This window comes from Bubalus bubalis, chromosome 1, assembly GCF_019923935.1.
Source record: "Bubalus bubalis isolate 160015118507 breed Murrah chromosome 1, NDDB_SH_1, whole genome shotgun sequence".
NCBI lineage: Eukaryota > Metazoa > Chordata > Mammalia > Artiodactyla > Bovidae > Bubalus > Bubalus bubalis.
This window is the reverse complement of record NC_059157.1, coordinates 150,914,158-150,938,418: the sequence shown is the minus strand read 5'-3', so window position 1 is coordinate 150,938,418 and position 24,261 is coordinate 150,914,158. Positions and strand designations below refer to the sequence as shown.

The 24,261-nt window shown below is 39.7% G+C and overlaps 1 protein-coding gene across 1 annotated transcript; it reads left to right on the top strand.

The window, feature by feature from the left end:
• Positions 1 to 11,225: 11,225 nt before the first annotated feature.
• OTOL1 (otolin 1) lies at positions 11,226 to 22,932 on the top strand. Its single transcript, XM_006062957.4, has 4 exons — positions 11,226 to 11,591; positions 17,465 to 17,554; positions 20,522 to 20,593; positions 21,789 to 22,932. Exons 1-4 carry the CDS (start codon positions 11,231 to 11,233, stop codon positions 22,685 to 22,687), a joined length of 1,422 nt encoding a protein of 473 aa, XP_006063019.3. The 5' UTR covers positions 11,226 to 11,230; the 3' UTR covers positions 22,688 to 22,932.
• The last annotated feature ends 1,329 nt before the right edge of the window (positions 22,933 to 24,261 follow it).

Sequence of the window (24,261 nt, the reverse complement as noted above, 5' to 3'; positions counted from 1 at the left end):
AGTGTGTGCAAATATACGGTTATACAAGGAAGCTTTATGCAGAAAAATAAAGTTGAGCAAAAACACCGAAACCAAATGCATAACAACAGTAACTAAGGGAATAAGAATCGTTATAGGGCCATAACAACAGTAACTAGGGGAATAACAATTGTCACAGGGCCAGAAGACAATCCATGTATTGGAAATAGGAACATGAATAAGTAGTTTTACAGAAAAGTAAAAGGTTACTGAAAGGAATCTATGAATGCATTCCATCTCATGACCTCAGAATTGTGTGCAGCTCTGCTCATTCCAAATAGGAAAAGGAGTACATCAAGGCTGTATACTGTCACCCTGCTGATTTAATTTATATGCAGAGTACATCATGAGAAACGCTGGGCTGGAAGAAGCACAAGCTGGAATCAAGATTGCCAGAAGAAATATCAATAACCTCAGATACGCACATGACACCACCCTTATGGCAGAAAGTGAAGAGGAACTAAAAAGCCTTTTGATTAAAGTGAAAGTGGAGAGTGAAAAAGTTGGCTTAAAGCTCAACATTCAGAAGATGAAGATCATGGCATCTGGTCCCATCACTTCATGGCAAATAGATGGGGAAACAGTGGAAACAGTGTCAGACTTTATTTTTCTGGGCTCCAAAATCACTGCAGATGGTGACTGCAGCCATGAAATTAAAAGATGCTTACTCCTGGGAAGAAAAGTTATGACCAACCTAGATAGCATATTGAAAAGCAGAGATATTACTTTGCCAACAAAGGTCCGTTTAGTCAAGGCTATGGTTTTTCCTGTGGTCATGTATGGATGTGAGAGTTGGACTGTGAAGAAAGCTGAGCGCGGAAGAATTGATGCTTTTGATCTGTGGTGTTGGAGAAGACTCTTGAGAGTCCCTTGGACTGCAAGGAGATCCAACCAGTCCATTCTAAAGGAGATCAGCCCTGGGTGTTCTTTGGAAGGAATAATGCTAAAGCTGAAACTCCAGTACTTTGGCCGCCTCATGCGAAGAGTTGACTCACTGGAAAAGACCCTGATGCTGGGAGGGATTGGGGGCAGGAGGAGAAGGGGACAACAGAGGCTGAGATGGCTGGATGGCATCACTGACTTGATGGACATGAGTTTGAGTGAACTCTGGGAGTTGGTGATGGACAGGAAGGCCTGGCATGCTGTGATTCATGGGGTCGCAAAGAGTCAGACACGACTGAGTGACTGAGCTGAACTGAACTGAACTGCTCTTTCCTGTTTCCCAGGAACTGATAAGGAACAGAAGGCCCTTGAGAAACAGAAAACAACATATAGGATTCCTTAAAAGTAAACGTTCCCTGACACACTCAGAATCCCTGGGAGAGAAATAAAAATAGATGAAATAGAGTAGTGAAAATTTTGTTTTTGCCTTTGCCTAATGCCATCCTTAAAGATTTGATTTGGTTTTTGGAGATGTGGAGCCAGGGCTTATTTTCACATCAAAATTTAATGTATGTTTATAACTAGTATACTCACCCCTGTGGGTGAGTTTGCTTTTCCACCAACCCGTCACCTGAATGATTACTTCATTCTCCCTTAGCTTGCTCCCAGGTCTCCAAAATACCATTCCTTCTCTGCACCCAATTCTATGCCATGGACCTCGCCTGTGACCTAGAATATTCTGCTTCTTCTCATACTACCTGGAATTAATACAGACTGTGCAGAGAAGAGGAGTAACTGAAAAAGTGGTGGCACGCACAGAAGGGAAAAAAGTAGTCACATTCACTGATAGACTTTTTTTTTTTTTTTAATGGTGTTAGACTCTGAACCAAATCCACTTCCTTTTTGTTGTTGTTGCTCAGCCCCTTAGTCGTGTCTGACTCTTTGTGACTCCACAGACTTCAGCATGCCCAGCTTCCCTGTCTATCACCAACTCCCAGAGCTTGCTCGAGCTCATCCCCATTGAGTTGGTGATGCCATCCAACCATCTCATCCTCTGTTGACCCCTTCTCCTCATGCCTTCAATCTTTCCCAGCATCAGGTTCTTTCCCAATAAGTCAGATCTTCCTTTTATCCAACTGAAAAATCCTGAGAATGTGTTTTTTATTTTACTGCACACTGTTAAATACAAGAGGCATTTAACTTAGAAGGTAATGTTATGCTCAATGTGCTTAATAAAATTGTAAAGGATTCACTTATTTTCACACTCTTGGAGAAAGAGTCTCCCACTGGATAATGGAAATTATGATGCTTTTGTTGCCTCTCTTGTCACAAAGAGATGAGCAAGGTTTATCAGAGATGATTAAAGTGACACTTAAAAAACAAAGTGGGGAAATAGGAACCTGTAGTTGCAAAGTTTCTCATCCTTCATTTTGATGATTTGCAAAGTTTGCAGACTCAAAATTTGAGCTCAAGGAGGCTTGCCTGAGTTTGCTGAAAGCATCCAGGCAGAAGAAAACAGCTTCTCAGAAATTCTTCCTAATTTACCCTTGTGGGTGCAGAGGATTGAGAGCTCAACACCTGGTATCTTAAAAAGCAAAAGAGGAGATTGTTTGATGGATGTGGCTCTTGAGGAAGGAGAAGAAAGCAGTGGCAGCAACTGGCTCTACCTATTCTCCTTTTTCTGACATCCTTATATACCATACCCTATTTTGGGACCTTCTTCCTTGGGGTAACATGCCTAAAATGAGTGTGATGTTAATGATCCCTCTTGGCTATGGCTTCTGACTCACAACTCTACTTTTGGTTACTTGTTTAAGTGGGGAGGCCCTAGGAGCCTGCCTGGGAACAAGTCCTGAAGTCATCCTATTTCTTGATTGAGTCTCAGGTCACTCACAACACTTCCTCTTTTCTGTCCATTCCTCACCACAGGAGGAGCCCCTCAGAGGAACATCTCAAGCTTTATCAAAGCTGAAGTTGTGGCTGAGATCTCACTTTACTCCTAAAATCCACTCAGGGAATCTGGGAATTAATTACTTTGGTATTAGGGAGACAAAATTTAACAAACACCATTTTTATGCAAGCATTTTTGTCTCGGTTGTGCTGCCCAGTACAAAATTATCTCTGATTCATTGTCATTGTCTAATTTAATCTAAAACCTTGACCAGTAACTAAACCTCACCCTGTATTTCTAAAGGAAAATAATATTAGTCATATTCCTTAGGAGATTTCCCATGCATAGATTCATACTTTGCTTTCTTCTTATGCTCATTTTCTTGAAGTGATATAGTAAAACCACAATCCTAAGAACCTCCTAGAGTCTAAATAGAAAGTTAAATTCTAACTGAACTGTTAATAAGTTACACAATACAATTTTCATATAGAAATTAAAGTAAGAATTGTTTTCCAGAATGGGTTGGCCTTTGAACTGTGAGTTAATGTCAACACATTGTTGCCAGCCACCCTTATCTCTTTTTGTCAGAACTGCAGCAACTCCCATGTGTTTTTACTGATCATTGTTTGACTCACATGCAATCATCCTCTGCACAGCAGCTAGGGTCTCTCCCCTGCTCTCACTTTCAGTGACTTATTACAGCTTATAGGATAAACCCCAAACCCTTATGATGGACAACATAAGTGAACAAACTAAATGCATCTTGGGTAATCGCACAGCGTCTCTCTCCATACAGTCAGGGCCTCCTGGCCTTCTTTCTCTCTCTTGTACAAGGCACACCTGTTTCCTGCTGCTTGGAAGGCTCTTCTCCTTGATCTTCTTGAGAGTGGCTGCTCTGATTTGTCACTGCTCCTTCCTCAGGACTTCTTATCTTAAGTACCATTTCCTGAGGTAGGCTTTCTCTAGCCACCTGTCTGAAACAATTTTTCCTTGTCGTGCATACCCACTCAGTCATGTCTGACACTTTGTGACCCCACATATTGTAGCCTACCAGACCTCTCTGTCCATGGGATTCTCCAAGCAAGAATACTGGAGTGGGTTGCCATCTCTTTATCAAATAACCCTATTTATTTCTTCGACAGCACTTATTACAGTCTGAAATATTGAATTTTTTATCATCAGATGTTTATTACTCCCAGTGGAGTGCAAGTTTTATGGGAGCAGATATTTTGTTCTGTAACTCCTTCATTTAGTATGTCTATACAGAAAGGGTGTTTAATAAGCATTTGCTGACTGAACTAAAGGATGAATGAATGTGAAACATGGATATAAGAAGGAATACATCATGGAATATTGGTCATAATGAAATGTTGTGAGAAACTAAAATGTTCACAACAGGAAAGGAATGTTATACACATAAAAGTCCATCTTATAATCTTATATAACTATACAAGTGTCAGAGAGGAATAATTATCTGCATAAGGTTAAAAGGTCATTACTGTTACAGCTCGGCTGCATATTCACACCTATCCATGTGCCTAAAATTATTTCAAAAGCTTTCATATTTATACTGGAATCAACATTCAAGAATGCACCTGGGATATATCCTTGTTGTGGATGATATATTTTCAGGCTCAGAACATTGTGGAGGATCTTTTGACAAAATTTTGCAGATATAATTTGATCCAGCTAGTTTCTAAGAGGTTAAGATGTTGTGGATGGATGAGGAGTGATTGGGTTAAGAAAAAGAATATCCTGTTTTGGATATAAAACAGACCAAGAATTTACATTAAGAGAAGTAGAAGTAAAAGCAAATGGAGAAAAAAGAAGAAGAATATAGCAGGATTTAGTCTGGGACCACTGTAGGTGTGTCAGGCAGGAGGGGATTTGATACAAGTAATTAGGTATTCATGCCCTTGTTGAAGAGGAAGGAGCACAGGGCAGAAAGGACTGCCACTAGCTCTGTGGTTTGTTACCAGCCTTTAGAGAATCAGAACTTTGCAGCCACCTACATGGAATCATATAGGCAGGGAATCATGTTGTTGTACCAGAAAACAGTGCAAAACTTCGATTCTGCCAAAGTCCACAAGGTCACTAGAAGGTCTTCCACATCCACACAAATGTGTCTCACTGGCAGAGACTAAACTGGATCCTTGATGGAAAAAGATTCTGGGAAAAATGATTTTCAGACTTTGAGTCCTTGAGATAAAGGGGAGACCATAAAAAGGGATGGAAATGGTGCCAAATGCCAATCTGGAACAGTATGAGAACAGGAAATACTTGTCATTGCTTTAAAACACTATTTCAGGCTAGTTAATTTCATTACCTCTAATCCTAACTAAAAATAATAGCCAACAGTAGCAATTAAGGACACTGTTTTAAGAGCTCTTCATGCATTATATCATTAAGTTTCACTGTACAAGATTTCTCTACTGTTACTATCTCCATTAAAAAACAAGGGGCCAAGACTTTGCTCCCAATCAAACAACTCATAAATAGATCTGAATCCTGTACTCAGTTCTCACTGTCTACAAAGCCAGTGACTTTTAGTCTTTATACTATATTACTTGCTAGTCATTGATTAAATTTATTTAAATTCATGGCCCTAGCATCAACATAAAACTTTCTAATCATCTTACAAATATACATTATTAAGTTGGTATAAATATATAACTTAAATTTCCACTTATTTTTTGAAAAGAACTAATACATCTTTAAAGATCATCCTCCTGAGCATAGGCACTAACTTAAAGAACACAGCTTTAGAAGAAATGCAATGTCCCTTGTATTTAGAATGCAATTTTATGATTTGAATTAATTTTCATATATTGATAAAATTTTGTTATAAAACCACATCACAAAATCTCAAGATTAGATGGGCATTCAAGGTTGAAGTTATCTTTGAATGAGTGACAGTCACTCAGTCGTGTCTAACTCTTTGTAACCCCGTGGACTGTAGCCTGCTAGGCTCCTCTGTCCACGAATACTGGAGAATCTTTAAAATTCTTTCTAATAGGATCTCGGGCTTCATGGGTGGCTCAGTGGTAAAGAATCTGCTGGCAGTGCAGGAGCCTCAGGAGATTCGGGTTCGATCCCTGGATCTGGAAGATCCCGCGAAAGAGGGCATGGCAACCCACTCCAGTATTCTTGCCTGGAGAATCCCTATGGACAGAGGAGCCTGGTGGGCTACAGTCCATTGGGTTGCAAAGAGTCAGACACGACTGAAGCAACTTAGCAAACAAGCCCATAATAAATTTCATCAAGGGATGGCCAAGTTTCTGCTTAAGAACTTTCAATGGGGGCAACATCCAGGACCGTGGGGGCTGATTGACAAGGGGGAGGAGCATGTAGGATCCCTGCTTCTGGGCAAAGGTAAAATGGGGCTGCCTGAGCTGCTTAGTCATTTTTGTCTCAGTTGTAGCAAATATAGTGTTAGCTTAGAAGCTGGAACTATTGGTAACAGTTTTTGCTACCTAATCTTTCCCAAACTCACTCCATGGTTTACAGATTATAGTTTGAGCGTCTGTGGTGGATTCAAAACAGCCAAAGATTATTCGGCTCTTCTTTCAGTGAGAGATGGGGGTCTATGCCCCTTCTTTTGGGGTCTGGCTGGCCTCTATGACTGCTGTAATTAACAGAATTCAATAAAAGTGTTGCTTCCAGTTCTCAGGTACAGCCTAAGGAGACTGGCAGCTTTAATGTTCTGGGAGCTGTCTTTTGGGGAGCCCTGAGGTCTGATTGATGAAATTTGACAATCTTGAGCCTAGCATGCTAGGGAGACTATTGTGATTGATGAGCTCAGCTCCCCCCTCCCCTCCACCCCTCCACTTTTATTAAGGAACTGAATTTATAGTGAAGTCTCCCTGCACTAACCCATGCATCAGCTGAATACTGCTGAGTGACCTTAGTTGATGCTTCATAGAACATAAGAATCATCTAAATAGTGAAAATCACTCAGTTGTGTCCAACTCTTGTGACCCCATAGACTACACAGTCCATGGAATTCTCCAGGCAGGAATACTGGAGTGGGTAGCCTTTCCCTTCTCCAGGGGATCTTCCCAACCAAATTCCTGACCTGTGACTTTATGAGTTCTGGTAAAATGGTTAAAGTCACTGAGTTTGAGGAACTGTGTAACACAGTATTAGATAACTGGGGCCTATCTGTGGGATCAGTGAGGGTTGTCCAATCTAAATTGGCTTCAACTGGTCTCACCTGCATTCAGTCACATATCTGTGGATCAGGTGGGGACTTTCATCCAGATTGTCTTGGGCTGGAGCAGCTTACCTGGGCCAGCTCTGCTCTGTGTGTCTTTCATTGTCTTTTGTGACAAGCAAGCTCAGCCATGCATATCCTTCTCATGGCAATGGCCAAAGTGCAAGACAGCAAGTAGAAACATGTAAGGGCTCTCGAAACTTAGACTTGGAAATGGTGCCCTGTTATTTCCACCTCATTCTACTGGCCAAAGTCACATGGCTGAACTCAAAGTCAAAGGATTGGAGTATAGACCTCATTCTTCATGGGAGACCGTGAAAAACCTATATAGCAAAGAGTATGAGTACAGGGAAGGATGGGAGACAATTGGAGACAATAATGCAATCTACTACTTCATTTCAGTTTAGAAAAAATTTATGGGATACATATCGTCCTAGGCCCTGGGGACATAGAAACAAAAGAGATGCAACTTTCTACTCTTGAAATGCTTACAGTCTGGGCAACTTTCAGGAGGAGTAAAAGGGCTTTTACTATATTTATGTTAACTGGGGACCTCAACCTCCTTTTAGATCTTTGTTTCTAACCCCTCTGTTAAGATTTATATCTATGTTAATCTTCAGACTTAGCATTTAAGTCATGTTTTTTGTTCTAGTGACTTAGAGTTTGGTCAAATGCCCTCACTTGCTAGACTCATTGTGAAGGTTTTGTGGGCTGGTTTTCGTGTGTTTACACAAATATGAAAACAATCTATAGTTAAAAGGAAATAATATCTGTGCACCATCAGTCAGGTTGCTATCAGCACTTGCTGTATTGCTTTTGGAAAGGGATTCATGTTTTCCTCATCTCCAAGTTCTTGGGGAGCCTCATCAAATCTTCAAGTACTGATGACATTATCCTCTAATATCTACATTTAAATTGGGAAGCAGGAAGCCACATTGCAAGGAAGATACTTATGAGGACAATCCACACCCTCAGTCAGGGACACCAAACACCTTCCCAGCACAGTTAGCTCTGTTCTTTCCTTTCTGTGGACCTTTAGCCTCTTTTCGGATGGGCTGTGCTCCCCTCTGTAACTTTGCCCCACACGAGTATGTTCTATGATCAGAGCCAGACATCTCATCTCTCCTCTTCCTCATGTCTCCCATTAAGTTCCCATTTCTTGTTTGTGAGAAACCACTTTCTCCCACTGCAGGGCCTTAAAGTGGGCTCTGCGAAGGGCCTAACTCGGTTTGTTGTGCAGCATCTCTGATCACTCATTCATCCCCAGGCAGCCCAGCACAGCGAGGAGTGGTTGGGTTGATTTTGGAGTCAAATGGATTTAGGTTTTAATCCCAGCTCTGCTCCTGACTAATACTGTGATCTCAGGCAGGCTATTCAACCTCTCTGTGCCTCAGTTTTATAATCCATTATGTGGGCATAGTAAATCTTACTTTTCATGGTTTATGTGTGATGTAATTATAATAATAATTATAAATTGCCTGGAAAATGCCTGTCATGATCTCATTGTTAGTTTTCTCCCTTCCCCCATTCAACAGCTATCTCTTATTTGCCACCTCAGGACTGGTTTACCAAGGGGCTATCATAACATGTTTTCAGGATCAAAAATAACTTGCTGTGCCAAGGAGAATAATACAGATATATTTCAGTGAGAAAAAAAAAACCTGGTTATTTCCCTATATAACTTCATTTGCTTAAAAGAACATAAACAATGGCAGAGCATTAATACAGCATTTTGCAAACTCAAATTATTTTTATAGTAAAGTGGTGAGAAAATGGAAAGTGTCTAGCATTTTACTTTACATATTTTGTACTTTGGCTTTTTGCCATGTTTGGATATTTACTGCAGACAAGATCCTTACTGATTTTATTTATCTTTATTTTGTATGACCCAGCACAGTTCCTGACTCTTCTTAGATGCTCAAGTAAATGTTTGTTGAACAAATGAATGTTTCATTGAATGCAATTGTATGAACTCATGAAAGTTGAATTGTATTATATCTAAGCAGAATATTTTTGTGTCTGGTTTTGGCTGGGGCTGGGTTTAGCTGACTGATGCACAGTGACCATGTGTATGTGTTCAATCTTACAGGGATGGGGGAAGAAGGGGTGCAAGATCTGTATTTGGAGAGATGCTTTATAACCATCTGCTCTTCACACTTTCCTCTTTGCTTTTGTAGTTTCTTATCTTTGCTACTAGATTGTCAGCTCCCTGAGGGCAGAAGCCATCAGTTCAGTTCAGTTACTCAGTTGTGTCCTACTCTTTGCAACCCCACAGACTGCAGCACGCCAGGCTTCCCTGTCCATCACCAACTCCTGGAGTTTGCTCAAACTCATTCCATTGAGTCAGTGATGCCTTCCAACCATCTCATCCTCTGTCAGCCCCTTCTCCTCCTGTCTTCAATCTTTCCCAGACTCAGGGGCTTTTTCAATGAGTCAGTTCTTCGCATCAGGTGGCCAAGGTATTGGAGTTTCTGCTTCAGCATCAGTTCTTCCAATGAATATTCAGGACTGATTTCCTTTAGGATGGACTGGTTTGATTTCCTTGCAGTCCAAGGGACTCTCAAGAGTCTTCTCCAACGCCACAGTTCAAAACCATCAATTCTTTGGTGCTCAGCTTTCTTTATAGTCCAACTCTTAAACATCCATGCGTGACTACTGGAAAAGCCATAGCTTTGACTAGACAGAACTTTGTGTCCATAACAGAGGCCATAGATTAGTCTATAGTATCATATGTCACTACATATAATTTCTCAGTGCTTGTAACACTGTTGGTATTCAGTTAATGTTGGTTGAAAGGATAAATACAGTAGCAAAAGCAGCTTAAAAGAAGGCTCGCATTTTTGGATCTTTATATAATATTGGAAATACAGCATCCTTTATCCCTTCTCATCTGCTTTGATTTATATCTGTCTCCTCTAGTGCTCTTTCATTGATCCTACCCTTGGATTTATTGTCCTTTAATCTCATCCGTATAAACGTCACATGATTTGTGGGGAAGGGTGGAGGCTATGATATTAAACAGACCTGGATTTAAGTTCTGAATTAATAACTCGCAGATTGTGTGATCTTGATAAGGTACGTAAGCAATTGGTACCTGTTTTCTCATCTGTGAAGGTGACTATGTCACCTGCCTGGCAGAGCTGCTTTGAGAACAGATTGGATTGATGAATGTAAGGTGCCTACTCTTTGTAGGGATTCTATACACAGTAGATGTTGTTACTATCTGTATTTCCACTCTCTTTACTCTCTTACTATTTATCCTAATCATGCCTTCCTTTTCTGTTCAGAAGTCATGCATTTCTAACCCTGGCTATCTGTTAGCAGTCACTGGAATGCTGGGAGTTTCTGCGGAATGGAATACTATGATCAAAATTTCATTTCATTAGGAACCTTATGTCCCTGTGAACATTGATAAAAATAATATTTAATAAGAATATTTAAATATTTAATATTTAATAATATTTAATAAGAATAGCCACTATTTGGCTTTTAAAATAATACAAAGAGAAATGTGAGTTTTCAGAAAAAAAAACCCTCTCAAATTATAAAGCAAAGAATCAGAGAGTTAAATGACATGTGAAGAATATAAAGATATAGCACATATTTAAATTTATGACTTTTCATTCTCTCTCACCATTTATTACAACAGATTCCAAAAGATTGCTGTCACAACAAGACCATTTTCCTGAGTAGATTTAAGGACACTTTACCAGTATTTTTTTCTTGAAATAATTGAGTTTGCTGAAATAAACTATTCAGCTCAATATTTTTCATCTCCCTCTAACATGAATGCATTTGATTCCTATAAATCTGAGTGAGGTCAGTCGGGATTTTATACTTATTTGTTTTCCACAGAGTATATGAGCTAGTAAGAATATATGTTGCATTTATTATAGATCATGTTTTCTATTTGGCAAGATGATTTGAATGATTGAGAGCAATATTTTAGCGCATGTAACAGTAGGAAAACAACCAGAAAGGAGAATTGAAGCAAATGTTCCTTACAGTGAGTACTTTAAGTCAATAAAATATTCTGTTGTGATTGAAGCATACGTTTACATATAAAATAGATAAATCATTTAGTATTATGCATACTGTTCATTCTTATGGTTCATATATGTATATATATCCCTCTCATATAGGTATATATCTATATCATTTAGTCTTTTCATTTGGTTCTCATGTGATATGTGTATATATTCCCATTGTATCTTTCAGCCTCAATCATGTGGATGTTTTCTTGGTTTTGTGCCATTTTTATTATTTTGGTTATTGCTAGTATGGACGCAGTAGCCAAGACCACACCATACACCAAATTCACGAAGAAATCTGAGGGAAAAGAGATGCCAAAGGGCCCAAAGCCATCCAGTGGCCTACCTCCAGAAGAAGGAGCCCCCTTCAGAGATGCGGCTGAAAGGGCAGAGCCAACCCCTAACCCCTTAGTCCTCGATTCTGCCTTTGATGCTGCCACTCTCTTCCCCTCCGAAAACCTCACTCTTGACACTGCTGATTTCTTCTTGAATTGCTGTGATTGTTGTTCATCTGGACCAGGGCAAAAGGGAGAACCGGAACAGACTGGAAAGCCAGGTATTTGAAAATACACAAAGCCATATATTTCCCAGTTGTACAAACTTAGCGTTGAGAGGTAGTGGATTGGTGGTGGAATTGCCCGAGGGTTTCTACACCATCATGCCAGTGGGACAAGCCTAGGTGTAACACTGTGACAAATGCAATGGGTTCTGTTGCCCAGTGTGCTAAGCAGAGTCACATGTGCAGCTATTAATATTAAAATGAAATGAGATTAAAATTTCAGTTCTTCAGTCACACTGGCCCCATTTCAAGTGCTCAGCAGCCACAAGTGGCCAAAAAAGGCAGCACAGATTCAGAGCATTTCCATTGTTGCAGAAGGTTCTATTGGATGGTGCTGGTCAGAGCAGAGACTGAGCCTCCCAACAGTAGACTGGTATGTAGTTCTTCCAGTTATGCAGTCATCTCATTAGTGGCTCATGTAAAAAGGTGAAGTGAAAGTTCTGTGGTCTGGTGAGGATGTGTACTGACTGATGGATTTTTGGAGTGCTATTTGTAGTTAGGATTAGCAACAGAACACCTGTGAGGTGGAGAATAAAGGCAGGATTCAGTGTGCTTTTCATTGAAATTCTGAGGCAGCACTGTCTCCTTGCCCAGTAGTCTTCATTGAACATCATGGTTAAATACTTCAAAATTTCTAAATGTCTTTAATGCATACAGTACGAATATACTCTCACTTTTATTGTACTACGTTTCAGCTTTCCCATGTCCTACAACAGTAAATTCAAGGTAAAAGTGAGACCAGAATGTCAGTTTCAAATCCACTATTCCCTGACAGAATTACATATAAATATTTGTTGTGTCTTGCCTGAAGGATTTAAAGTCATAAAATCAGAAATTCCGCATCCTCATTAAGCTTTTCATTCATTTCATCCTATTGCAGGTACCTTTTGGGAAATGTGATCAGTGTTTATGCAGAGGTGAAATTGAAGGGGAAGGGAGCTGGGTAGGAATCTGAGGTCCCGAGATTTCAGAGTTGCCACAACATTACTGGCAACCTAATGAGACTAAGGAAATTATATTATTTACCAGGGTTTCTGTCAGTATCAAGTCTGGCTGGAAAGCTGCTTGGGGGAAGTGGGAGGTCAAGTAAACACAGCTGGTTGCTTAACTGTTTTCTAAGGCTGTAACAGCCAGGGCTTTTGTCTTACACTGATGGATTTAGCTAGGCTTTTCTCAGAGCTGAGACTCCAAATACCCAGGACATATATTCTAAAGGTGTGCCACGTTATTGGACTGCCTGGGGCATGCATATATCTTAGTCTGACTAGCTCTGCCATAGACAGACTGCTTGAGAGTTCAGAAGGTCAAGCTGTCACGGTCCTACCTTGGGGAAACTTCATTAGCACTCCAAGTGTCAGTTTCTAAAATAGTAAAATGGGGTAAGAATAATGGCAGCTTCATGGAGTCGTCAAGAGAACTGAATGAGGTTATATACAAGGTCTCAGTGTGATGCCTGGAATAGAACACATGCTCAATAAACTATGTTTATTTTTCTGGTTAGCTGTAGTAGGAGTCTTTTCTTATCCTGTGCAATATTCTGAACCTGATAGGATCCTGTTTTTGAGATTCATAGATATTTGTTCTAGCTTTACCAGTGTTTCAAAAACATTGTTTTCTTGTATTATTTATTTGTTTAATTGAAGCATAGATGATTTGCAGTGTTGTATTAGATTCTGGTGTATAGCAAAGTGATTCAATTTATATATATATAAATGAAAAGAAAAAAGTGAAAGTGGTAGTCACTCAGTTCAGTTCAGTTCAGTCACTCAGTCACTCAGTCGTATCCAACTCTTTGTGACCCTCTGGTCTGTAACCTACCAGGATACTCCATCCATGGAATTTTCCAGGCAAGAATACTGGAGTGGGTTGCCATTGCCTTCATCAGGGGATCTTCCCAACCCAGGGTTTGAACCTGGGTCTCCTGCATTGCATGCAGATTCTTTACCATCTGAGTTACCAGAGAAGCCCATATATGCATATTCTTTTTCATATTTTTCCATTACAGTTTATTACAGCATATTGAATATAGTTTCCTGTGCTATACAGTAGGACCTTGTTGTTTATTTACTTTATATATACTAGTTTATATCTGCTAATCCCAAACTCTTAATTTATCCTTTCCTGATTCCCTTCCCTCTTTGGTTACCATGATTTTGTCAAAAACATTGTAGTAATGTGTAATGTTTAATGTTGTATAAAAACAACATTAAACAAACTTGAAAATGAAAGTAAACCTGCTCAAACCCAACTATTTATTTTTTTTGTTATCTGTTAGTTCTTGGTCACATGAACACACATACATTACATATATCACATTTGTATCATCTACTGTGATGTAAGTAATAACTGTAGATTTTAAAAAGTCATGAACCTAATTTTACAGTTTCTGAATGAAAGTATTTTGAAGTATACAGCTGTATCTAATATCTTGCAAAGATAAAATTCCATTTGAAACTTTTATCTCCAGCTTCTTTCATTAATTCAGTTATGATAATAGCTGTTTCCCCATCTATTTGCCATGAAGTGATGGGATTGGATGCCGTGATTTTAGTTTTTTGAATGCTGAATTTTAAGCCAGCTTCTTCACTCTCCTCTTTCACTTTCATCAAGAGATTCTTTAGTTCCTCTTCACTTTCTGCTATAAGGGTGGTGTTATTTGCATATCTGAGATTATTGATACTTCTCCTGGCAAACTTGATTCCAGCTTGTGCTTCATCCAGCCCTGCATTTAGCATGATGTACTCTGCATCTAAGATAAATAAGCAGGCTGACAATATACACCTTAATGTACTTCTTTCCCAGTTTGGAACCAGTCTGTTCCATGTCCGGTTCTAACTGTTGCTTCTTGACCTGCATACAGATTTCTCAGGAGGCAGGTTAGGTGGTCTGGTCTTCCCATCTCTTTAAGAATTTTCCACAGTTTGTTGTGATCCACACAATCAAAGGCTTTAGCATAGTAAATGAAGCAGATGTTCTTCTGGAATTCTCTTGCTTTTTTCTGTGATCCAATGTATGCTGACAATTTGATCTCTGGTTCCTCAGGCTTTTCTAAATCCAGCTTGAACATCTGGGAGTTCTTGGTTCACATACTGTTGAAGCCTAGCTCGGAAAATTTTCAGCATTACTTTACTAGCATGTGAGATGAGTGCAATTGTGCAGTAGTTTGAACAAGTCTTTGGCACTGCCCTTCTTGGGATTGGAATGAAAACTGACCTTTTCCAGTCCTGTAGCCACTGCTGAGTTTTCCAAATTTGCTGGTATTCTGAGTGCAGCACTTTAACAGCAATATCTTTTAGGACTTGAAATAGCTTAGCTGGAAATCCATCACCTCCAGTAGCTTTGTTCATAGTGGTGCTTCCTAAGACCCAATTGACTTTGCACTCCAAGATGTCTGGGCTCCAAAATCACTGCAGATGGTGACTGCAGCCATGAAATTAAAAGATGCTTGCTCCTTGGAAGAAAAGCTATGACAAACCTAGACAGCATATTAAAATGCAGAGACATTACTTTGTCAACAAAGTCCATATAGTCAAAATTCTGGTTTTCCAGTTGCTATATATGGATGTGAGAGTTGGGCCATAGAGAAAGTACAGCACTGAAGAACTGATGCTTTTGAAATGTGGTACTGGAGAAGACTCTTGAGAGTCCCCTGGACTTCAAGGAGATCTAACTAGTCAGTCTTAAAGGAAATCAATCTTGAATATTCATTGGAAGGACTGATGCTGAAGCTGAAACTCCAGTACTTTGACCACCTGATGTGAAGAACTGACTCACTGGAAAAGATCCTGGTGCTGGGAAAGATTGAAGGCAGGAGGAGACGGGGACAGCAAAGGATGAGATGGTTGGATGGCATCACTGATTCAATGGACATGAGTTTGAGTAAGCTCTGAGAGTTGGTGGACAGGGAAGCCTGGCGTGCTGCAGTCCATAGGGTCATAAAGAGTCAGACATGACCGAGCTACCTACTGGGTGCCAAGAACTCTTAAGCACTTTATTGTTTCTCATCTTTGTAGAAAATGTTTAAAATATTATTACATGTCAGTGGATGATTTAATTGCATTTCAGAGAATTTTATGTAATTCTAGAGGTCATGTAACCTGAGAGTGTTCAACTTGGAATCAAACTAAATTTTTGCAGCTTCCAGCCCCAGCTCTTCAATTAAGTTTAGTCTTCTGGTATTTACACTAAACTAACCATGATGTCGGAGAAGGCAATGGCACCCCACTCCAGTACTCTTGCCTGGAAAATCCCATAGATGGAGGAGCCTGGTAGGCTGCAGTCCACGGGGTTGCTAAGAGTCGGATATGGCTGAGTGACTTCACTTTCACTTTCCTTCATTGGAGAAGGAAATGGCAGCCCACTCCAGTGTTCTTGCCTTGAGAATCCCAGGGACGGGGATCCTGGTGGGCTGCCGTCTATGGGGTAGCACAGAGTCGGACACGACTGAAGTGACTTAGCAGCAGCAACCATGATGTAGATGGAAGAGTAGCCCCAGTACCCCTTGTACCCTGCAGACACTTGCTTTGTGCTCCCTGTGCCAACCTGGACACTGCCCTTTATCATTTCCCTCATGACCACATTAGGCATTTGGGTGTCATGAAGAAGGGGTCATTGCACAGTGACTGACTGATCTTGCTTGCTTCTGCCCCAATCCACCCTCCCATTTATTCTCCATTACTTTCCTTTCTGCTCTTCCTGCTTTTCTAGACAGAGGAGCTTAACCACCGTTTAAGTGTGCCTTCAGCCTTAACCTCTGTTTCAAGCAGTTTATTAAAGTGCTTCATCCAAACAAATACAATGTTCTTTCAAAAAGGAAATTCAACAGATTGAATATAATTTTCTGCATTCCATCAGCATTAATTATAATAATTAAGATGAAAGATTACAATTTAATTGAGTGCACTTATCTACAGGGTTAACTTTCAAAGAAACTGGCCACAAATTATTCCAGTCAGGGGTTGCAAAACAGTTCCTATGCTTAAACAAGGCTGGGGTTGCAGGAAGGATAACTGTCTTTGGCCTGGGTCTATGTGTGGCCCAGGTAAGTGGAAGGGATCCAGGCTGCTGGGACAAGCAAGGAACTAGTGATGTTATGAACCCCTCACCATCTGCCCCCTGGCCTTCTTTACCCTGATCGCTAGGTCTGTTCATGGTCTTTTCCATAGCTGTTTTTCCTGAAATACTCATCTTTTCTTTTTGGTCTTGGAAAATTCTAATTTGTTCATTGTGCCCCTTTTTTTCCCAGGATGTCTACTCTGATCCCATGTTAATTTTTTTTAACCACAATCTACAATAGGAACTTCTTCTTTTCTTCACATTGCTAACAGCAGTGTAGCCATTTCTATTTATTTGTGTGGTTATTTGCTCATGTTTCTCTTTTATGGGCTCTCAGCTCCATGGGGGAAGAGGGGCTGCTGGAATGTTGATGGCTGATTCCTGACACCTAGCTGGATGCTTGGTGTGTAGGACTCTGCAGTAGTTCCTGAGTCAGTGAATAAAAGAAGGAATGAGAAAACCCACAGTACTAGGTATTCTGGTTTTACTTCTTATTTGAAAGTGCAGCCCACATGAGCTTAATAGTCAGGTATTTTGTTCCTATTGTTTGATATAGTACTGCTTCTCTGAATCATTTGATCACTGCCATGAATTCAGTGACAAGTACTAATGGGCTCAATTTATCTATTCAGGTAGTGCAAAATTGCAAATCAGACAAAAATATTGTCCTTAGAACTCTGTAATAGTTTATTCTCACCCAGATCTTATTACTACACTGACAGTCATTGGCCTCAATAAAGTGACTGCTTTTTTTGAACTAGTGAATTTCAAAAGAGAATTTTCCTGCCCTGATGGTTTTTAAATCTCATTTCCAGGTTTTAAGGGAGAGGCTGGTAATATAGGGATCCCAGGGTCACCAGGAATTGTTGGACCCCAAGGTCCAAAAGGCCAGAAAGGAGAGAAAGGTAGGTGATTATATTCATTTCATGTTGAAACTCAACAGATGTTCTGCATCATTTTTAAGAAGAGCAGCTTGCTAAGTAAATACCAGCTTCTTGCAGGTGGATCAAGTTTTTAAAATGTAAAAACTTGGTAAGACATAGTGTGAGTTACATTTGATATTAAAATGTTAACTTTATAAATAGCCAATTGAGAATTTTAAACTTGCCTGGTAATCTCTCTTTCACAACACACACACACACACACACACACACACACACACCCCTTCTCTATTTCTCATAGTCCACCTGGCTGACCCAGTGACTGGGAGCCACAGGACATACACATTCTGGGGAAGTGTACTTTTCTTTTTTTTTAATTAGCCAACAGCTTGCAGTTTGCACGATCTTAATTCCCTGACCAGGGATCAAACCCATGCCGTCTGCAGTGGAGCACAGAGCCCTAACCACTGGACTGTCAGAGAATTCAAGGGGATCTTTTCCTATATATTCCCAATTGAGTTCTTCTTTATGATGCAAATTAACTTCCTACTAGATAAAACTAATCAGAGCAGGCAATCCTCTAGAATATTCCATTTAGGCAAATGGCCTACCTGCCAAGAAAAATATGACATATCCTTTAGCTCACCCTCAAATCAGGGGTGTGTCGACGGTGGGAAGAAAACTGAATTAAAATAGAAGACATCAGGCTAATTGCAGTGACCTTGGACCCATCACTTTACCTCACCTGGATATTGAGGAACTAGACTAGATATTTATTTATACTCTGTTTAAAGAAGATTTGTTGTTTTGTGTGCTTTACTATATCTTTTCCAGCTCAGAAATTCTATAATTCCATAGATTTATCAGCAAAGAGGGTGTCCTGCCCAGGGAAATCCCTGGCTCTGTAAGTGCTTTGAGGTATTGAAGGAAGGTTACAGATTCATTGGGACATTTAGAAATTCCTCAGGGAATACCACCAGCCTGTAGAAATACCATCTATCCATCAAGGTAAATGTTTTAGCCTCAGTGTCACATGTCAAAAAATCTAATATCATCTATACATCACCCTCTGCATGGCTAAGGAACTGCCTAACTTGTTTCTAGTAGAACATTCAGTGAAGTAATTACTCAAAAAAGATGCTAAGGTAAGAGAGAGCCACTTCACACTTGTCAGTTAGGCGATTTTCATTCTCGGAAACATTTAATCCTTCTGTGGCTGAATTATGTTAGCAGAAAGCTCTGTGAAATAAAGATGAGTGATGAACTTCCCCAGTGATTTATACATTTGGAAGTTAGACTTCTGCAAGTAGAAGAAAAAAACAGGGAAGTATTGTAAAATAAAGTTCTTAAGAATATGCTTTGATGAGGGATCAAAAGTAGAAATTCATTTAGCCAGTCTATAAAGTGACAGCTGCGCTTTCCTTTCACTTCCACTTAACGTGGGCTCTTGCCTAAGACTTACCGTGGAAAAATAAATGAGTAGAATGACTGCATTTTGGGTAATCATTATGTGATTAAGTTCATTGTAAGTCGTTAAACTCTTTAAATGAACTTGAGAATCAGAATAACTGTGCAGTGAAGGTCAGGATATGAATATTGACAAGGACTGGGAATAGAATTATTCCTTCACTTCCATTCATAGTTATGTTCCCTTGAAAGGTATACAGAATTTTCCTGATGGCCTATGGGTTAATTTCCAAAATTTAAATTTCATGTGGAATGATAATGGAGGAGCCAGTTACTTAGAAAACTCTGCTGACTGGCTTATGGTGGGGGCGGGGGGTGGATTTCTCTAGCTAGTCTTATGAAATTTGGCTGAGACTCTTCCTCATGACTTTTAATTTGGTTTAGGGTTTCTTTTTCCCTGGCAAGAATGGAACAAAATATGTTGGTTATATCATAAATAATATGGCTGGCACATTGATGCCAACCAATATTATATACAATCATGTTTGACTCTACAGATTTCTAAACTTTTTCATGCCTAAGTTTCTTCTGTGATAAAAGTGTTGACAAAAATATCTGCTCTATCTTTCTTGATGGGAAATGCTACAGACTTTTGGAAATGAAAAACGTCCCAGGTGATGAAATGTGCTTTGTTATGTAAATTTCTCTGTTATATTAGAGACTGTTTTATTATCAAATAAATGTTAATATTATATTTAAAAAGGTTGAAATGTAAAAATTCATGGTAAGAGTTTGGAACATTACATGGTGCAAAGTAAATGCTCAATGAGAGTTAGTTATTGTTATTACTATTATTTTTGCTATTATTATTTACAATTAAAATAAACTGTACTGTAATATCTTTGGCCTTTGGCCAGGCCCATATAAAAGTTCATTTTGTGGTAATACAGCAAATATCTAAACCCCTGGATATTTTAATTTTTTTCAAACATGAATTTTCAGTTTTATAATTTGCCCAAAGAGCATATGAAAAACATTCAAACAAAAAGAAAATCAGATTTTCCTTGATGCTCTATGTATGTCAAGGACAATATTTTTTTCTTAAGTGGGTTTTTACCATGAATAGTTTTAGCTGATTGCAAAATGTTGTACTCTGTGTCAGCTTATATAGTGCATGGCACTATTTCTCAGACATTGTGAGGAATATAAAAAAGAGGACTTTTTAACTGTCATTCAAACTTCATAATAGGAAGCATACAAACACAGACATATATAATGTAAAGCAGAATATCATGAGTTTTGTATGAGATCTGAAAAGCTACAAGATTGCTGAGGCAAAAGCTGAACTCTGTCTGAAGAGATTTGGCACTACCTCCAAATCCTTTAAATGGTTCCTTTAAATGGCTTACCATCAATTGGAATAAAATGTTCCTAATGATGCTCAATGAATTCTTTTCCCATATTGTCTTTACCTTTACACATTTTGATAAAGGAAACAATGGAATGTGACACAGGTGTGAAATGGATGTTAGTTATATCATGGTTAATATAGCTGGAAAAAAGCTAATCTTGGTATCATTTTAGGATTCAAGGGAGAACGTGGAGACCAAGGAGCAAGTGGAGTTCCAGGATACCCAGGAAAGCCTGGAGAACCAGGTAGCTTATCAGTTCAGTTCAGTTCAGTTGCTCAGTCATGTCCGACTCTTTGAGACCCCATGAACCGCAGCATGCCAGGCCTCCCTGTCCATCACCAACTCCTGGAGCCTACTCAAACTCATGTCCATCGAGTCAGTGATGTCATCCAACCATCTCATCCTCTGTCATCCCCTTCTCCTCCTGCCCTCAATCTTTCCCAGCATCAGGGTCTTTTCCAATGAGTCAGCTCTTCGCATCAGGTGGCCAAAATATTGGAGTTTCAGCTTCAACATCAGTCCTTCCAATGAACACCCAGGACTGATCTCCTTTAGGATAGACTGGTTGGATCCCCTTGCAGTCCAAGGGACTCTCAAAAGCTTATCAGTATATCTATTGTGCATGGTCACATGTGTGGTATAGCCTTTAATTTTCTTCCTGTTTGTATTAAAGTTATCAAGGCAGTCAAAGGGAAATATAAATGATTAATCTAATAATTCAGTGTACTGATTGGTGGAATGTCACCAGCACTAGTTTGGGAGTCTGGAGATGATAGAAGTATCTGAGCTCTGCTCCTCTCTCTAGCTGTCCTTGGGGAAAAGATACCACAATCTTTCCGGGTTGAGGTTCTTTCCCTGGAAGATTCTGGGTTTTGATGGGCAATGTGGAAATGTATGAGAATAGCTGGATTGGACCAGAACGCAAAGTGTAATAGAACACAATGGGCAACTGTAGTTCTAATACTGCCTCATCTTAACAGTAAATACACAATATCTAAGTATAAGCTATTGCTTTTCAGTAGCATTAGCTCTTCCCCTTATGAGAGAGTAGCTTTATTTGAATGACTCAGTGTAAGAGTCTCCTCTGCGCCGCCATTGCTCAGGGGAGAACCAGACTTCCAGTTCCAGTTAGGAGGTTGTATTTCCTTTTGTGAGCTCTCTGATAATAGCCACAGCTGGTAAAGAACCTGCCTGCCAATGTAGGAGATGCAAGAGATGCAGGTTTGATCTCTGGGTCAGGAAGATCCCCTGGAGAAGGAAATGGCATCCCAGTCCAGGATTCTTGTCTGGGAAATCCCATGGACAGAGGAGCCTGGAGGGTTACAGTCCATGGGGCAGCAAAAAAGTCGAACACAGACTGAGCACATACATACACTGATAATAGCATCCTGGTCACACCCTATGTGAGCCTTAACCATGATTTAAATTTTCCATTTCAGGTGGAATTGGTCCTAAGGGGGACACAGGAAACATTGGCCCAACGGGAGTGAAAGGACAAAAAGGCTCGAAGGGGGACACGTGTGCCAATGGTACCAAAGGAGATAAAGGAGACAGAGGGCCTATAGGAGCACCCGGCTTGAATGGAGAGCCTGGTGCCAAGGGAGAGAAGGGCGAAGTGGGGGACAAGGGCTACTGTGGAGATTCCGGGGAGAGGGGAGAAAAGGGAGAAAAAGGCGAGGAAGGCATGAAAGGAGAGAAAGGCAGCAAAGGAGATAATGGAATGGAAGGGAAAAGTGGTTCAGATGGCCTGCCTGGGGTGCCAGGTGATCCAGGAGTCAAAGGAGAAAAGGGAGAGTTGGGTCTTCCTGGTCTCGTGGGACCTGTGGGACCCAAGGGCGAGCTGGGGAGCAAAGGGGTCAGGGGGTCGATCGGGAAGAAGGGTTCTCGGGGCCTCAAGGGCTCCAAGGGGGAGCGGGCCAGAGTCCCACAGTCGGCTTTCAGTGCTGCTTTATCCAAGCCCTTCCCTCCTCCCAATGCCCCTATCAAGTTTGACAAGGTTCTCTATAATGACCAAGGGAATTATAGCCCTGTCACTGGGAAATTTAACTGTAGTATTCCTGGGGCCTACGTTTTCTCCTACCACATCACCGTGAGGGGCCGACCTGCTCGGATCAGCCTGGTGGCCTGGAACAGGAAGCAGTTCAAGTCCAGAGAGACGCTCTATGGCCATGAAATAGACCAGACCTCTCTCCTCATCATCCTGAAATTAAGAGCAGGGGACCAAGTCTGGCTGGAAGTTTCAAAGGATTGGAATGGGGTGTACGTCAGTGCTGAGGATGACAGCATTTTTACTGGGTTCCTTTTGTACCCAGATGAAAACCCTAGCATTTCACCATGATCTTATGCCTTCAACACTGTAGTCTGGGTTTAGTAGAAGTCAAGTAACATTGGGTAGTGCTGTTGGAAAAAATAACCTTTGTTATTTTCATGATTATAAAAATAATACAGAAAAATTAAGAAAAAATGATATCACTTAGGTTGAATAATTCCTATTTTAAGACATCACCTTTAAGAATATTTACACATATTTGAGAGCATGTATCTATTAATTTTGTAGCTAGGTTTTTTCATTTTAGCATTATAATGGAATTTCTTATGTCCTTTAAATAATAATATCTGTATATAAAATATGAAGATTTATAATAAATATATTCTTACTAAATATTTCCTATATTTCATAAAAATGTATATAACTCTTTTCTGTGTGAATATGAGGCTAACAGCTGACATACAGTGGGCAGATATTTCTCAGAAATTTCTAATTCTGTTGGGAGGATTGCCTGCCAATGAAATGGAACTAGTCCCAAGTTAGTTTAATTCAGGGTGAAAACACAGAAAGAATAATAAAGACTACCTAAAGTATCTTTAAAATTAATCACTGTGTAAGTGTTTGCTCATAAAAAGCCTGCATTATATGGACTTGTGTGTTGGGTAAATGGTTAAAAGAAAGTTGATAAAGATATTGCTCATTATAGCAAAGATCCAACCATTCATCTAATTATTGTGTTTAGAAGAATTAAATGCCCCCCCAAAAGATTCCAGAGGAAAATTAAATCATTATTGATCTAAAATTTCAGTCTTTTCTTTATGGAAGAACATTTAATTTGGATTAATTCTTTGGCTTCATTATCATCTCTAAAATAATTAATTCTGGTTATTCAGTAATAACACTGCTGGAACAGGTGAGTATTGGGAATTCATTTGCAATGTGACTATTTAATACTGTGAATATATAATAACTTAGCAGCCTCATTTTTTTAAAGAAGTGAATTTATTGACTCTAAATTTAATTTGGTTTAATGAAGGCATATAGTTATACAGATTTGCAAATCTTGGTGGTCAGATCAGGGACTGGGTGATGGTGGATTTTCTGGCCTTGCTTTGCCAGATAAACTCTGAAAAACATAATTCATTTTTGATAAGTGTTTCCCAAACTATGTTCAGAGGAAAACCATTACTGGAAGTTGTTATTATGAGCTATTGCAAAGAATGGATTCTGTGTCAAACAAATGTTGAAAATCTTATATTCTGTCTCCCTCTTAAAGGTTCATAAAGCATGTGAGTGTAGTCCCTGACATTCCCACAGAAAAGAAATTTGTTTAATTTTGCTTTATCCAATGATCCTGTACTTATTTTGAATACAGAATTCATCAAGCAACATCCCATGGAACAGCATTCTGTAAGATGCCAATTTTGGAAATACTGCATTAGTTTCTCATCCGAAGATTACCCAGCAGGCTGGGGTAAAGTTTACTCTCAAGAGTTTGCCCTTCCTTCAGCAAATTCTTCTCTATTTAGATTGTAATATTGCTTTAATTGTGGATTTGCACACAAGAGGGGGTAAGAATTTTCAAGTGATTAAAATAGTGATACTTGTACTTAGAATTATCTTTTCCAATTTGAGGATGGTAT

Excerpts from the sequence above, each read along its gene's own strand:
- OTOL1 (XM_006062957.4), top strand. The coding sequence starts at position 11,231 with ATGTGGATGTTTTCTTGGTTTTGTGCCATTTTTATTATTTTGGTTATT. Across the intron at positions 11,592-17,464 it reads GGAACAGACTGGAAAGCCAG|GTTTTAAGGGAGAGGCTGGT; the intron begins GTATTTGAAAAT and ends TCTCATTTCCAG. Across the intron at positions 20,594-21,788 it reads AGGAAAGCCTGGAGAACCAG|GTGGAATTGGTCCTAAGGGG; the intron begins GTAGCTTATCAG and ends TTTCCATTTCAG.